This window comes from Corvus cornix, chromosome 9 (genome assembly GCF_000738735.6).
Source record: "Corvus cornix cornix isolate S_Up_H32 chromosome 9, ASM73873v5, whole genome shotgun sequence".
In the NCBI taxonomy this organism is placed as follows: domain Eukaryota; kingdom Metazoa; phylum Chordata; class Aves; order Passeriformes; family Corvidae; genus Corvus; species Corvus cornix.
In genome coordinates this window covers 3,456,061-3,473,031 of record NC_046339.1, presented here as the reverse complement: position 1 = coordinate 3,473,031, position 16,971 = coordinate 3,456,061, and the positions used below count along the sequence as shown (strand labels likewise).

Genomic DNA, 16,971 nt, shown 5'->3' with positions numbered 1-16,971 from the left:
AACAAACTTTGGCATATGAATTTGATTTTTTTGCTTATTCTTCTAGTTTAGCTCGACTCTTGGTTGGGTTTTGTTTGTCCTGTAATAAAATACAGCAGGAGAGGGAACTGTATTCAGGCTAATTCTGAATTTATGCTGATGAAGTATACGTGACCTGTCTCACTTTTTTCAGCACCACAGAGGGATTTGGGAGCACAGAATTCGGATGCCACATTTTTGGGTGCCTGAATTGAGATGCACCAGCAGCCTGGGCTGGGCTCTGGGAGAAGAAAAGGCCAAGGACGGTGAAGGCTGTGACATTCAACACCCAAAACAAAGTGCAGCCAGCAACCTCTGAAAACATTAAGCAATCTGATGAGCAGGGCTGGATGGGATATTGGGAAGGAATTGTTCCCTGGGAGGGTGGGCAGGCCCTGGCACAGGGTGCCCAGAGCAGCTGGGGCTGCCCCTGGATCCCTGGCAGTGCCCAAGGCCAGGCTGGACATTGGGGCTTGGAGCAGCCTGGGACAGTGGGAGGTGTCCCTGCCCATGGCAGGGGTGGCACTGGGTCATCTTTAAGGTCCCTTCCAACCCAAACCATCCTGCGATTCCATGAACCCCTCAGGTGCTTGGCTACAAGAGGCTCCTTGGAGCTTTGCCTTCCCGGTACCCCTGAGCCCCAGACGGTCGCGGCGGTGCCACACGGGCCCCGCTGTCACAGCCCCGCTGTCACAGCCCGTGTTCATCACCACACCAGCCCCGTTCCCGAGGCGCCCCCGCCCCGGGGCTGAGGGATGAGGCCGGCGGCGGGAGGGCGGGCGGGGAAGCGCGGCCCGCCCCGGACGGACGCGGCGGGCACCCAATGCGCTCCGGAGGGAGGGCAGAGCCCCGCGGCCCGACCCAATGAGGCCGCGCCCGGAGCGGGACTTCCTTCGGGGATCCCGCGGCGGGGGAGCCGCGGCCGAGCGGGGACACGTCAGTGCGGGGCCGGGACCTGCCTTTGTTCCCCGCAGCCCCGGCCCGCAGCCCCCCCCCGGCCGCAGGGACCGGCGCACGGCCGCAGCGACACGGAGCATCCCCAGCATGAGCCCCCGCTGCTGCCCGCACCGGGGAGACCGCCCCGGGCGCCGCGGCCGTGCCCAGGGGCTGAAACGCTGGGCCGGCCCCGCCTCCGCCGCCCCTCCTTCCTTTCCTCTCCTCCTCCTCCTTCTCCTCCTCCTCCTCCCGGGGCCTCCGATGCCGCCGCCTCCCGCCCGCTGCTGAGCCGTGACGGGCGGGGGCCCTCGGGACCCCGCCGGGGACATGGGCAACGGGATGTGCTCCCGGAAACAGAAGCGGATTTTCCAGACGCTGCTGCTGCTGACCGTGGTGTTCGGGTTCCTGTACGGGGCGATGCTCTACTACGAGCTGCAGGGCCAGCTGAGGAAGGCTGAGGCCACGGCGCTCAAGTACCAGCAGCATCAGGAGTCCCTCTCGGCTCAGTTACAAGGTACTCCCTCGGCAGGAGCCTCTGCTGCCCTTCCCCAGGGCTTGCAGAACACCCTCCTCCTCTTCCTCCGGCTCTCTCAAAGTTTTGCTCCTTCCCCCCCTTCTTTTCCTGCAGCCTGTGGGGTTGTAGGGTCTCCCCGCCCTGGGATCCCAGCCCCGCCGAGGTCAGGGTGAGGTTTTGTCGTGGATTCCTAGAGAGCTCTCATTCCCACTCGCTCCCACACAGCCTGCAGTGACTCTTATTCCCAAAGGACTGCATATCACTTGGCAGCTCCTGGCATAAAAGGGAAAGGCAGGCGTGCTGCCTGCTGCCCATCGAACAGTACAGACCGTGTCCAGGCTGGGATTTCTGTGGGCTTCTCTGTTGTCTTTGCAGGGTTTTAAACTGAACATCCATCTGCAGTTCCTGGGCAGCATAAACCTTAAATAGCTCCAGGATGGAGGAGAGGAGTATTCTAATAAAGTGTTTTTAAAGGGTGATTTAAAAGTAAAGTTCAAGCAAGTTACAGGGGTAAGGCTATTCTATTGCTTTTGGAATAACTTTGAATTTCTTGGCTTAAAGGTGCCACATAAATACAGATCCTTGTGTATCTTGGTTTAAGGATGCAGATGTGGGTGTCCTGTAGTTGGAGATGAAAAGGTGTCTATGTCTGACATGTGCATGCCCAGAAATCAGAAGCAAAGCAGCAGGGATGTACCTGAAACATCAATGGTCTGGGAAGTGAAAGACCTCAGCACCTCTCTAATTGTCAAGTGCAAGGTTATCAGGTCAGCACAGATAAAGCCCAGAGCCAGCTTTCAAGTTTTCTTTCTCAAAATAGCATAGAAGAATCAGAGGGATCTGCTGTAGCAACACTAAACTTCAGGATGATCCTCAGCCATCCTTTTCCCTGTGGAAGCATCCATCAAAGCATGCCTGGCAGCACACAGTTTGTGTGCAGACAGCACAGACTTGGGCTTATGCTGTAAGATTCTTACCGTGATTTGTTCCTTCAGTGTGTTTAGTCACCAGCTGACACCATCGTTACCTAGTATTTCAATTTCAGGCCATTTCCAGGTAATACCGTGGAGCTTTTTGCCAGAAACCTTCATTTTAGTCCCGAAAAAGGTGTAAATGTTTGGCTGGGAAGTGGGTGTGTGGCAGATGGCTAAAGGGCTACTCTTGCTAGGCTGTGCATTTGCCAATAGGGGACACAGGAACATCTTGTTCTCAAGTTAAAATTTGACAAGTTGGCTTTTTCTGTCACTCCAGCTCTGCCAAAGAGGAACATGCAACAACCTTTATCCTTACACAGAGGAGAGATTCTCTGGATCAGATATGTGAGGTCTGGACTTCTGGTTTGAACTTTCCATGCTTGAAACATTATTTTGAGTAGCCATCATCTGTCCAAGCATGTTCATGGGAGCAGCAGGCAATTGTGGGAGCTGCATTTTGTGTAATTCTCTTGCTTGTGTCAGTGTGTCAATGGGAAATGTGAAATATGGACCAGGATCTGATAACATTAATAGATTTGATGATCCATGCAATAAACTCACATGGTTCTGGGATCCATGCCAGCGTATCAAGCCCATTAAGCAGGAGGATTTATCTATGCCAAGTACAGTAGCAGTAAACCCTGTTTAAAAAAAATAATCACTGGCAATTAAGTCACAGAATAGAAGGAAAAATGTAACAATAAAAAATGGTTCTTTAAATTTTGCTGTGTTCTGGAAGTAGATGTTAGACCTAAGAGAGGGTGAGAGCGCAGAGAAATACAAAATGCAGCAGCAGCCACTAGCTGCCTAATATCCCACTGAAGGAAAGGGAAGTTATGTTCCTGAGGACTCCAGAGGATTTGGGAAATAAACTTTTCTTCCCTGTCTCTCTGCAGTGGCCCTGGATTTTTGCACTAGGAGTTTGTTAGTGAGGAGAGCACAGGGAATTCAGAGCCTGTGCCTATGCCCAGCTCAGCTGGAGAGACACAAGCACAGTGCTGACTGTGATATCCACCACCAAACCCATTCCTGAACCTTTCCTATTTAACTCTTTGTTATGGAACAACAGGAAGGAATTCTCTTTAAGCAGAGACTTGGACACAACATAAAATGCTGACAGAAAATCCCATTTGCAGGTGCAGTATCTGACTGCACTTTGAACTTTTGATTTTAAATGACCTGGATTTTAAATAAACAATATTCCTGATGGCCAATGAAAACAAACCTCTAAGAATATCTGAGCTACATCTCTTGGCTGTCCAAAGATTATTCTTTGAGTTTACTGTTTTATGAGAACAATAAAATTAAGGTATTGCATTGGTAAAGTGATGCAACTTATCTTTTCCATGCACCATAACCAGTTTGTCTATAGATCCTGGACTAGAGATAACTTTGGGGCCTGAAATATGATGGAAGCACTCTGAAGTCTTTTAAAAAGAAGCCAGTTGAAGGGCAAAGTTAAAGGAAAGGAGGGTGCTGTATCAACAGGGGTTGGTTTCTTGGTGTTCACAGCTCTCCTGGGTGATTAAATAAGACTTTAAAGCTGTGCAGAAAAGGATACCTTGGACTTCCATTTCCTGAACAACCATTTAATCAGGAGGCTTTTTATTTTTAAATGTAAACTAAAAAAATAAAAGGCAGCTTCTAAAAGTGGTGTCTTTGAGGATCCTGAGGCTGTATTGCGGCTGTGCCCCTGGAAGTCTGACTGGATTGAATCTCTTGGATGACAGTGAAATATCACCTGTTGTCTGACTTTTTGTTGGGTTTTGCTGTGACTGCTGGAGCCTACAAAGGCAGTTGCTTTCCTGATTGCACAGAGAGGAGCTTGTGAGTGCCCCTGTCAGGGCTTGTGAGTGAAACTTGAGTCCATTTGTGAAATGCCTGAGGTTCATGGACACTCCTGAGTTTATGGACATGGTTGTAGTGTAGGACCTGAGTGCCTTTGGTCTGCCCAAAATCTGAACCAAGATCCTCAGCTGTAGCTCAGAGTGCAGCTCCCATCACTTCCTACTGTCCCCCCTACTGTTTTTCACATTTTTATGGGTTTTTTTAAATCTATGTAGCTAATAACAACCTTTTTTTTGGTACTTGCCAGTTCTTCATGCCCGAATGAGCTGTTCTTTCTGTTTTTCCTTGAAAAGCCAGCGTTCTTAGATTTTTATCTTTTTCATTGCCTTGTTTTGCTCAAACACAGCAACACATGAAGGAGGCTCAATCTCCTGGGAGTATGTAGGAAAATACCAGGGCAGAATGCACAGATCACTGGGAAATGGTGCAGGAAGAGTCTCAGAATCATTAACAAACACACCTGATATGAAGAGAGCTGCATGTGGTTCCGTTTCGGGGAGTTCTGCTCTCTCTGGTGTTCACAGCTCCAGCCACTCCACTGAGAAGTGTTTGGTGGCCCTTGGAATAAGCCCAGGGTACAAAGGGAAGAATGGCAGACCTGGGGAACACAGTAACTGGGTTAGAAAGGCTGGGATCTTAAACTCGCCCCCTTTAGAGGATCAGATTGCAGAAGATTTTGTAAAGAACATCAAACTTTGGCATTTTTCTCTATCAAAGTTCGGCTGGGCGTGGAGAAAGTAGGGCTGCTTTTGTAATCCACAAAGGGAATACCAGGGGCAAAATTTAGAGATGACACAAAATTGTTTGACTGCTGAGAAAACCCAAAGTCATTGTTATCTATAAGGTCTTTCATAGAGAAGCTGATCTTCCCAGTAAGCTGATTATTTTAAAATCTCATTCTTTGAGCACTATATACATTTGAAATATAGAGATAATCTTATTTAGCATTTCTTAAAATGATAAAACCAAAACTTGGTGCTCTTTGCCTCCTTTAAAAATGTGTCAGACTAAGTCTTGAATCGTTGGCCATACAGGAGCAGGCTTCAGTTGCTAGAACAGAACCACACTGAGAGCTGCAGGTGAGCCTGATTGTACCTGTGACTGCTGCAGGATTGAAAGTATCTACAGATGTCTTTTTAGCCCTTGCAGCTTCTGTCTTCTCATCCTCTGGGTGTTAAGTAACCCCTCGTGTACTATTTTAATCTGTTTAATCTGTTTTCATCCCTAATCCTAATAACAGCCTACAGTTAGTGCCTTTTACTATCTTCATTTTTCCTGCTCTTCCTCTGAGAGTCTTAACGTGTCTGATGGCTTTGTGCAATCTCTGTGCAGCCTGAGACTGTCCTGTGATCTTGGGAGCCAGCCCAGCAGGGACTATGGATTTAAAAGAGTTTTCCCTACTCTGGACAAGGTGTGGATTTCCTCAGAGGTTTCTGATCCAGTGCTAGAAAGCACCGGCTGTAAAGCAAATGTGGATTCCTCTGGACCTGTTGTGCTAATTCTCCTAAATCAAGACTCCCTGTGGGGTGACCTGCTAGGAGTTGGTCAGATCTGAGGTAGCTTTATGTGTGTAGAATTGCACAGTGCACCACAGTACTGGATCACAGTTCTGTGCCACCTTAGGGGTTCGTATCGTATCTACCCTGAAAACTGCACAGGTGCCAAAGCTGCTCCGACATCATACAGATGTGGGTGTACTTCACTGTCACATCCCTCTTTTATAGTGCCTTAAACTTGTACCTTGAGTTGGCAGAGCTGGGAAGAACCAACACTAATTTGATGGCTTATTTTTCACATGCATCAGACAAGTAGAGCTGCATCTACTGCAGCTCCTGTGTGGTTGGTTGTTCTTCCTAAAACCAGAATCCTGAATTCCTGTCATTCCTATGACTTTCAGGCTGCACATAACACTGCAGCACTTATTTTGATGGTGTTTTGTTGCTGCCTGAGAGATCCATGGTAGCACTGTAAGAGGAAAAGTTGGTTCTGTGTGTACTTCCCCTGAAATGGCAAGGCCAGCATCCCAAATTCTGCTACCTGGCTTCCTGAAAGGGAAAGCTTTGGTTTGTAACCTCCTCTGAGCACCTGGCTGCTGTACCTCCCTTCACATTTTCAATGGATATTTAATGTTCTAAATACTTGAAACACATGAAGTGCTTGAAATTGTGCAGAATTTTAGTATGGAAGAGGTATGTGGTGTAAGGTATATTCATATATGCTTTTGCATGTACATATATGTATGTATATAACTAGATAGATATGTGTTTGTTTTGCAGCTCAACGTCAAGATTTGGGGTTATCTGGAGTTATCCAGCTTTTACTCATAACCCAAGTACACAGAAAAGGTGCTGGAGCTCTGTTCAGATCAGTTAACTCAGGGAAGTTTGTTTCCAGGTCCATAGCAGAATTTCCATGTCCAGCAGCTGAATTCTGACTTGAAAGATAAATTGAGCACATGCCCATATTTCTGTTTTTTCATTCCTGTAATCCATGCCCAAGTGCCCTTTCCTTGTGGACATAACAGTTCCAGGATAAATTTCTACCAGTGCAGCAGCATTTCCTCTGCACCCCAGCTGGTCCCTGGCTGAGGATCACAGAGCAGTCTGGGGGAATATTGAGCAGAATGAGGCAATACGGTGGGTTTGTTCCCTGGGTTTTGGTGTTCCCCCTCCCTGGTTTAACACAAGACCTGGTGGCCAACATGATGCAAAACAGATCCCAATATTTGTTACTGATGTTGATTTAAGTCTCCTAAAGCTTGTCAGTGATGGAGTTGAGTGGACACTTCAGAGCTGGGGCAGGAGGAGGGAGGTAGGATGGGTTGATGGTGGTGAGTTTGCATTCTGGCTTCTTGGACAGTCATCTCCTGTCACATACTCCTGCCTGCCTGAATTCCTAAGCCTTTAAAACGATGTTCCAAGCACATTGCCTCACTGGGCTGGCGTTTGCTTGTCAGCCTGCAAGTTTGGGTGGGGCAATTTATGAGTAAGGCTTCCACCCTGTGTGAGATTAGAGTGCCCATTATAGCATCTCTGATGTGCTGGTGAGAATATTGCCAGCAATTTGTGGCTAACGGAGTTCACTTTCCTCTTTTTGGAATGGGATCCTTGCAGGGAAAAAGTCATTTAATGTGCCCTGCTGAAAGTCAGGTGCTGCTTTGAGGTTTGATGGTAATGAAAGCTAAATAAATCAGGTTACTGAAAAAAAAGAGCTATACAGAACAAGTAATTAAAGCTGAATCCTTTGCTGGGTGATTTTTCTTGTGATTCTTTTTCAGGATTCAGGGGCATGAATTTCTAGTCTTGTTGGAGCCTGAGGTGAGCACTTGAGGAATCCAACCTGTTTGGATGCTCTCCTTGTTTAAGGAGGGGTCTTGTGAGCTGGATGCAGTTCTGATCTTTTTCTGGCCATGTAGCAGAACCCAAACTTTTTGAGATTTTCTGCTATGCATCATTAATTAAGAAATAAAAGAAACTGCAATTGCTCCACCTCGTCCTCTGTGGTTTCCCCCTCCCCTAAGGTATCTGAAATTAGCTATCTTATTTTCCTGAGGTGACTCAGATCCCAGAGTTTGGCAGTCATTTCCAGGGCTTAATTACAGAGATGATGAGAGAGAAGTATGGTCTGCCTGAGCTCCCAGAGGGCAGAGCAAGGAGCCTGCTCCTATCCACACTGACACACTCAACCAAGCCATTTTCAGTCAAAAAATCAATCACTAACTCAAACTCTTGATTTCTGGATGTAGTTTGTGCATCTATAGATTGGGGTTTTTTCTTCAAGGTCTATTTTTTACTAATTCCTGAATATAGATATTCATGTAGATCCTGACACCATGTCAATACGATCACTAGACCTGCATAAAATTGAAAAAAAGTCTAAAATAATTTTTGACAGAAAGAACAGGCCCTTGTTTCCTGGAGCTGAGGGTTGAGCAGACCCAGAGATTCAGAGATGACGTGAGAAGAAAACTGTTGTCTCTGCAGCTTTTATCAAAGTTTGTGTATTTTTCTGCTAATTTACGTCTCAAATCACGACACCATTTTTCTTTGAATTATTTGCATTTATCATCACTCCAAGAAAAAAAACCTTTATCATCTACTGGTGTATAGAAAACAGCAATGCAGGGTGGGATGCTGATCCCACCCACAGTACCAAGGGTTGGAAGAAACCTTTTGTTGAGTGCACTGGAAATCTTTTCTGGAAAACATGCTCTCCTTCCTGATAAAAGTCAGGTCTGAAGCCTATCTGTAAGGGATTAAATATTTAATCGCATTTAATACCCATTCTCAACCTTATTTTTAGCAGCAGCTATTACAGTTTACTGTTTGAACATGATAAATCCTTCTTCTGTCCCAACTTATCTTAAATCTGTTGTTTCCTAGAGGTGTTATTGACTTCTAAGAAAGGCTCTATGGGAGGCAGGGTGGAGTAAAAGGATTCTATTAAATGTGGATGCTTGCTCCAGTTTAGAAATTAATTTTCCTGTCATCCTTACTATTGAATAGAGGCCACAATGATCTCTTAGAAATACAAGTTTGTGTTTCTGAGGTAGAGTGCATTAATGTGCCAAATTCTCCAGCATTTCCCATTTTTCAGAACTGCATTGAAGGCAAAACTGGAACCACGTACTGGAGCTTTTTGGTTAGAACTTCTTACTGGAACACTGAGTCAGAGGAACACATGTATTTTAATTGATAGCTCATTTTTGGTGCAGGATCTCTGAAAGCAGATGCTATGCTTTCTCTTAAAAAAAAAAAAATCCCCTGAATGTGAAGATCCAGATATTAAATACAAACTTTTCAAATTATTAATACTCTGAGCAAATTAAATGTGTGGGAATTCAGTCAAAGCAGAGGTCATTTTTAAGCACAACTGCCCATGCATGGTGTGGTTTTCCAGGGGGAATTTGACATGACTGGCTGTAATTAGACAAAGCCATTATTTGATCATGTGAGTAAATTGCAGAGTGTAGGAGTTTGTTTGGAAGGTAATTCTCATAGTGCACACAGTGCCAGCTGTGGTTTGCAGAGAGCAGAATGAGAGCAGTCCATCCCTGCCTGCATGTTCCGTAATGAAGCCTCACATACAAATCAGTTTCACGTTACCTTGGTTTCTATTTCTGTCCTTTTTGTGGAAATTCACACCAGGAAACTTCAGGGACATAAATTATTGAATAGCTGCAATATTTTGTTCAATATATGGTAAATACTGTGGCTTGGAGCACCCTGGGATAGTGGAAGGTGTCCCTGCCCATGGCAGAAAAAGATGAGCTTTAAGGTGCCTTCCAACCCAAACCATTCTATGATAAATAGATGGTTTCTGTAATGTTGTTTCCTTGTGCTGTACCTAAAACACAGATTTCCTAGTCTTTATTGTGGGAATACTTCCATTTTTTCTAAGATATTTGCAGTGTCACTTGAATATCCATTTATTGCTAAAGCCTCAGTTGAGTCTGAAATAGATGAAGCTCACACTGTGATGCTGTGGCCAGCATGGCTTGTACTGTGGTGGGGAATCCTGCTGCTTGTCCAGCAGCTACCCACAGTTTGATAATCTGTTTCTGATAAGATTACCAGTAGTGAAATCAGCGGATCTCCTTGTTTGAAAGCAGATTCACTGATATAAATACTGGGCTGGAAGCTTGGGGAGCAGCTCTTGCTGTATTATTAACATCTCCTCACAGCATGAAATGTGTCAGAGGAGGCATGAAATGTCACCTGAGGTCAAAATTTTAATTATTTTCATTGGATTAGAGAATTTATCCTACATCCCCTATTGAAGGGATTCCACTTTGGCTCATGGAAATGCTTTACTCTCAGCAGAAAAGCTTTTTCCGTGGGTTCACAATTGAAATGGTTCTATTTGCAGGGACAGGAATGGGGAATGAACTGTTTTTATAGCAAGTCTGTGTTCTGCAGGCCTTGGCAGTGTCACTAGAGAAGTGCCAGTGTGGTTTACCCCACGCTGCTGGTTCAGCTCAACTCTGCCACAGTGTGAGGGAAAACAACACTGATAGTTGCCAAGACTACTGAAATCTGCTGGTTTTAAGTGAAAGATGTTACTGTAAGCTTGGAGAATGACTTCAGAATTGTGTTACAAACAATCATGTTGAAATTAGTAAAATTTCTTGTATCATGTATTTTTGAATCCCAGTGTAATCTTAATTTTGCAGTATGTAAGGTAATGGGAGCTGGGTCATTTTAGACTCTGGGATCATCTTTCTGATCAAATGATTAATGTAGCACGGTCACAAAATTGCTGATAATGTAAACTAGGCAGTGCTTTCTTTTAAATGTACAGTAATGGCTTATTTGCTTAATAATGGCTTTATTGCTTAGAGGTACAGAGCAAAGATAAGAGAAGGAACCTTGACTGTTAAACAATCTCAATTTCATCACCTCCCTGACTCCTGTGTTGCAATTAACGTTCAGCACTGGTCTGAGTGGTGTAATCTGGGAACATGCAGGGCATCCCACACCTCCCTTCTCCCTCAATTCCTTTTCTTTATGGGGAAAATCTTAAGGACTTGATTTTATTGGGATGAGTTCCAAGACTGTTCAGTGTTTCCTTGTTGAAGGTGAAAGGTCTTTATTGATCTGTGAGGTTACCAGTTCAGTTTCTGGGCTCTGTGAGTTTGTGGTTCTTTGTTCATTTGTGTAGGTTACATTCTATAGGTAATTTCAAGAATTAAACTGATACCTGCAGTAAATCCAGCTTTGGAATAGGGCCTGTTAGCTATTAGATTAGATGACAGTATTTGTCCCCATTTTTTTTACCATTCTATTAAATATAATGGTGAAGTAAAGTTCAATTATTTGTGCAAAGATCCGTACAAAATTAAAAGCTTACCTAGGAAGAATTATTTGTGCATCCCAGCCGTGGGATTTTGTCAGATTCCTTATGTAGGTTCCACCACCTCCTGGGGTGGACTTTTCTCGAAAACCTGTTTTTCAGTGTATTTATTTCATTCAGATTCTTGCTCAGACATCTTATATCCAGGCTGGCAGCGAAGTAGGAGAAATCCCTGCTGTAGTAACAAGCCCTTTGTAGTCTGCGCTCTTCCTAAAGTTCCTAACTGGTGGAAATAATTCAAATTTATGGGAGATTAACTCCTGTATGTACTTATAAAATCTGACCTGCAAGCTACTCCCCAAAGGAGCAAGTGAGAAAACATGGAAGCTGTGCTTTGTTAATAATTATTCTTGATCAACACCTTCAGTACATTGCACTCTATGGACTTTTATCAGAGAGAAATGTGCTGAGCCTACCAGTAACTGAACTCAAAGGGCAGAGGTGGAGGAGGAGGTTTTTCTTGTCCTTTTTAGCCACCTGAGGGGCTGTTTTAGGACTTCTCCAGCTTTGTCCCAGTATTTCAAGGGTTGGCACACAGCAGGTAGAGGAGAGGATGAGTTCAGACTCTGCAAGTGCAGGGTGAAACCCCGAGCTCAGCAGGGATTCTCTGAGCTCTGAGAGGTCCCTGAAGCCCAAATCCTGCCTTCTCCTGGCCCTTTCCTGCTGCCCCTGTGATGGGTTTGCTGTGCAGGGTTTCCCCCCACACACACACTTGTTAAAGCACCGGGAGGAGCCGTGGAAGGTGCACTTGCAGACGGAGCAGTGGAATGGAAAATGCTCCATCCAAATCCATTTGTGGTTTCGCGTGTTTGCCAAAAAGCCTGTTCCACCCCGATTGCATGGGAGGGGAAGCCCATTATGGATTTTCATTGCTCTCCTGAGCTGCTGTGCTACAACCACTGTTCCTTTTGCACAATAATTCAGCATTCACCACCTTCAGGGCCTGAATAAAACCATCACTGTAGTACTGCCTTTTTTATTTTTTCTTCCCCTTCTCCAAGCCTGGTGGTGACTTTGTGAATATTCATTGCCTGCTTGTTTTCCTACAGAGGGTGTTGATACTTTGGCTCATCTTGACTGATGCCCTTGACTTTTGAAGATAAATAGCAAAGTGGAGATAGGTGCCAGGGATTGATTAGCAATCCAGCTTCTGAGTCAAAACGTAAACACTGGTAGATAAGGCTGCAGAATGCACCTTGGTGGAATAAAGAACGTGTTTTAAGATGCAAGAGGAGTTTTCTGTGGCTGCCAAGATACAAATCTTTATTGGACGCTTCTTGTTGAAGGCTTATGCTCACCAATGGTTTATTCTCAGAAAAATGAGTTTCCTAGTTTTGATGGAAAAATCACTCATTGTTTTAATACAAATTAATAACTCATTAAAAGAATGCAAACTGTAATTTGGCAGTGAAAGGCATTTGTGTTAAACTGAGCTTAAGCACATGTAATTGTACTATTAAACACATATAATTGTATATTTCCATGAGTTTCAATCAATACCTTTGCTGCAAACTTGGCTGTTTCAGATAACGAGAAGTGAGGAAAGGGTAAATAGGGTCTGATGTGCCACCTCCCAAACTCCATGTCCAAAGCACAGGCTGAATGAAATCCTGCTTTACTGGCAGCCAAATGGGGAACTTTGTGCCAGAGGATGTTGGATGTCCTGAACACACCTGGATACAACAAACAAAGTCATAAATGTAACCCCCATTTTGGGATGGTGTCTGCAAAGGAATCATGGGCAGCTTGGACAGTCTTTGGGAATCATTTTTTCTGGGAGACAGTGCAAAGGAATGCTGTATTCCCAGTTCTTGGAAGAATTCAGGGTGGCTCCCGGGTTCCCCATGCCTCAGCCCAGGCAGCCTGTCCAGTGCCCTGCTGCACCTCTGCCCTTGGGCATCTCCCTTCCCTCTTTGTGACGCTTCGTGTGCTGCCAGGAATTCCTCTGGCAGCAGAGCTGTCCTGTCTTATTCCCTTGTCTCTGTGCAAACAAGGCAGGGGAGGAGAGAAACGTGGAAAATGTCCCTGCATTCCTGAGAAGGGAAGAGGGTTTGGTAGCTCCACCACAGCTGGCTGCCTCCATAAACAAATCCCTCGCCTGCTTATCCCATTCCATGTTTAGCAATGCAAATAACCCAGGATTTGGGATCGATAAAGCGTGCAAAAAGGAAAAAAGTTCCTGTCACAGGGGATACAAACTGCCCTTTGTCCCATGACCTCATTCCACTTGGATTTTCCTGGTGTATTCCGTGCCAGCACTCACTGGGTGTGTTGGGGTGGGTGGTGTGGGGTTTGTGCCTGTTACTTTTTAAAGGGATTTGTACAAAATTTCTCTTCTCAGTTGTGTATGAGCACCGGTCAAGATTAGAAAAGTCATTACAAAAGGAAAGGCTGGAACATAAGAAAGCGAAGGAAGGTAAAAATGTGCTTTTCACTTTGACATTTAACTTGATTATAGTAGAAAGTAATTTCAAATGGTTTTTCTTCAATTTTAAATGAGCTGGATAATATATTAGCAATATATTAGGATCCACTTGGCAGAGTTGTGCTGGTCTTTTGCTAGTTCTTTTTTATTTAATCTTTTTTAATCAGATCTTTTAAAAAGCAATCATCTTTTAAATACTACATACAGATGACTGCAACATGAAGTAATATACCCAGAGACTATGTTTGTATCCATGTGCATGAAAAGCCCAACACTGTGGGGTATGGGCATGTGTAAATGCTGTCCTGGCATGCCAAAAATTCAAAACTTGTACCAAAACCGTGGGATCTTTTCCTGCATTCCATCAACGGGAAATTAAACTTGGAATCAGTACCTGTACGTGTTCTTTGGGGTGAGCACATGCTTACATGCCTTTTCCTGATTAACACTAAATTCTAGGTGTGTGTGAGGGGCAAACACAAATTGTACTTCTTAGACCTCTGCCCTCTGTGCAAGTTCAGCAGGATCCCATCCTCTGAGTTTCCTCAGTCTCTAAATTCACTGCAAATTTTAGAGTAGAGCCTCTATTCTTCCTAAAACTGAGGACTCAGCTGCTGAATTAAAAATATTACTGTAGCAAAGCTGACAAGGAGGAATAAACGATTCTCACCGTGCAGGTCTCAGTGGGTTTCTGGTGCCATCTAGTGTAGAATGGTCCTGCTGCTACCTGAGGGTGAGACACCTTTTCAAACCCTGAAAAGAGAGAGGATCGAGGAGCAAATGAGGAAATGTTTTATTATTTCCAAGAATACACGATTTATAAATATCCTTTTCCTTTTGAATGATGCTCTTGGGCCTCTGCTGGGAGAGTTAATGTAACAGATTTAATTACCCATCTGTAGTCTTGAGCCTGAACTCTGCATCTCTCACTGTAATATGAAACTTTAAAGTGAAGATATATTATGAAATTTCTAAAAGAAAATATTTTGTCAAAAATTGTGCATTTTGTCAAATTCTCTATAGGTTGTTTTTCTATTTTTTTTAAGATCCTTTTGAAAATTGTTTCTGCATAAATGTTCAGCTCTTAAAGAGAATTTATGTACCCAACAGCCGAGTTATTCAAGCACAGATTCTCATCCTCCTGGTGTTTTTTTCATCAGTACTTTTCCTTTTATGTTGCAGATTTTCTTGTTTATAAACTAGAAGCACAGGAAACACTAAATAAAGGAAGGGTAAGTCATCATTCCTAGCACAAGTTTTTAATAGCTGATGCTATTTGAGTTGCAAGGAAAAGGAAATGCTTTGCAATTATGACTGTTCAAAGGAAGAGATCTTGCAAAATACTAATTGAAAGAGCTCTCACTTATCCCAGTTCTACTCTGCATTCATAAGTGCTCTCCAATTCCTAATTATTTGAGCTATAGTGGGAGATACTAATATCTCTCCAGAAAATTAATTCAGAAAATAATCCCCTGTTTATATTACGGTAGTTCAAACGTAATGTTGTTATATTTAAGGGGAAAGGGGAATAAGAAGGTGTTAGAAATCTTTTTGTAGCTTAGCCCCCAGGGAAAAGAACAGTGACAGCTTTCTAACACATGGGCTTTGAACTGGAAAGTATAAAAACATCAAGAAACTTTGTTTTATGTACCAAGTGCCAGAAGGAAAGCTCTATCTGGCAGAGGATCCAGAGACCTGTAGAGAACTCTTCATAAAGCAAGTAAATTAGGATTTTATGGCTATTTCATGTTGAAACTGGGGAGCAGTTTGGGAGCTGAGTAACAGGAGTTAAAATAGGTTGTTGCTGCAGTAGGTGCAGAGTGTAGGAGCTTGCTCTGCTCCAAAGCCAGGGGAGAGATGGATTTGTTTCCTGGGGAGCTGCGTCCCTTGGCTGGTGACTCCCAAAAGCTGCATGTGCAGAGCTCAGGGGGATGTCAGGGGGTTTAACACGAGTGCTTTTGTTTTGCAGCAAGACTCAAACAGCAGGTACAGCGCCCTGAGTGTGCAGCACCAGATGCTGAAGGTGGGTGACTGGGACAGCAGGGCCCCTGAGGAACTGCTTGTGCTGGGGAGACACGGCCTGGCTGGGCTCTGGTATCACTGCAGAGTAGCAGGGTGTGGGCAGTGCCTTCCTCTTACTTTTGAAAGGTGGTTTCTTGCAGTTTTTCCTTGTCAGGCTTTCCAGTGGGTAATTTAATCTTACCAGATGCAATTACTTGTAGGGAACACCGACTTATCAGCCCTCGCGTCGTTTGACACGTAGGGGTTTTCTTAGACACATTCAGCAGCTCCCAGGGGGACAGTGCAGCTCTGGGGTGAGGTGACACAGCCCTGGAATAGAAGCCTGCTCATCACAGAGATCATTCTGTGTTTGAAAGGAGCTGCAATGTGCATGCTTTGAATAATAACCTTCCTGTTATGAATGCTTCCTATTCATCTGCACTTATTAAACAAATTGCCAAAGACAATATTAGCCAGATGTGCAGATACAGAGCTGTTCCAGTGTCCCAACTTGGTATTTGCAGAGTCAACACGAAGAACTAAAGAAACAGCACGCTGACCTTGAGGAAGATCACCGAAAACAAGGAGAAGAGTTCAGCAGGACATTCAGTGATCACAAGGAGCGATACCTGCAGCTGCAGCAGGAAAAGGAGCAGGAGATCTCCAAGCTGAAGGGTAAATGTAACCTGTGTCTGGCTGCCCACATTAAATTGGGTGTTTGCCATTGTGTTCTGTGTGGTGTGAGAGAGGCATTTTCTCTGTTCTCACTCACAGGTCATTTGTGCATCTTCTGCCTCCTGGCAAGTTACATTTTATTGATGATTTTCTGTGGCCTCTCTCTGAAATCTGTTCAATGTGCTCTGTGTTTCTGTCTGGGTTACAGAAATAGCAAAAAACCCAGCACTTAAAAGCCCGTCAAGCATCAGAGGTTGTTGAGCCAGTTTTTAGTTTTTAATTCTAAGACTTGTATAAACCTGAAAAAAAAGGTTTGCCTCTTCTTTTTTGTAACTGAAAGGCAGTTTAAGAGTATTTGCCACTGCTAGCAGAGATGTAATTGTGCCTCTTTATGAAGTGACTTTATTTACATTTTATACCTCCTTTTTCTTTGCATGTACCAGCTCCTCTGGAGCATGTTGCACCTGCACACTTGGATGCTGAATTCAGTTTTTACTCATGGCATCCAGTTTCCTGTTCGAGATTCTGGGCAGTTTTCAGGCCTCTTCCATCCTCATTACACAATTCCATTGAACAAAAGGATGGGGCTGTGTGCATCAGAGCCTTCTTTGCCTCGTGTCCCTAACACAGGGGTTGGTTCTGGAGCTGTTTGCAGCTTTGTCTGCAGAGGGTTCTGCAGGCAGGGGTTGTTTGTTGGCTCCACGTCAACATCATGTAAAAAGTGGGAA

General features: G+C 44.4%; 1 protein-coding gene across 3 annotated transcripts in view; it reads left to right on the top strand.

The window, feature by feature from the left end:
• The first annotated feature begins 922 nt into the window (after positions 1 to 922).
• GOLIM4 (golgi integral membrane protein 4) overlaps positions 923 to 16,971 on the top strand; it is a 30,215-nt gene continuing 14,166 nt past the window's right edge. For all 3 annotated transcript variants that reach the window (XM_010397412.4, XM_010397411.4, XM_010397410.4), the window contains exons 1-5: positions 923 to 1,468; positions 13,484 to 13,558; positions 14,750 to 14,799; positions 15,537 to 15,590; positions 16,093 to 16,243. In XM_010397412.4, the coding sequence (XP_010395714.1) occupies positions 1,282 to 1,468; positions 13,484 to 13,558; positions 14,750 to 14,799; positions 15,537 to 15,590; positions 16,093 to 16,243 (517 nt within the window). In that variant the 5' untranslated portion in view covers positions 923 to 1,281. The remainder of the gene's footprint in view (positions 1,469 to 13,483; positions 13,559 to 14,749; positions 14,800 to 15,536; positions 15,591 to 16,092; positions 16,244 to 16,971) is intronic.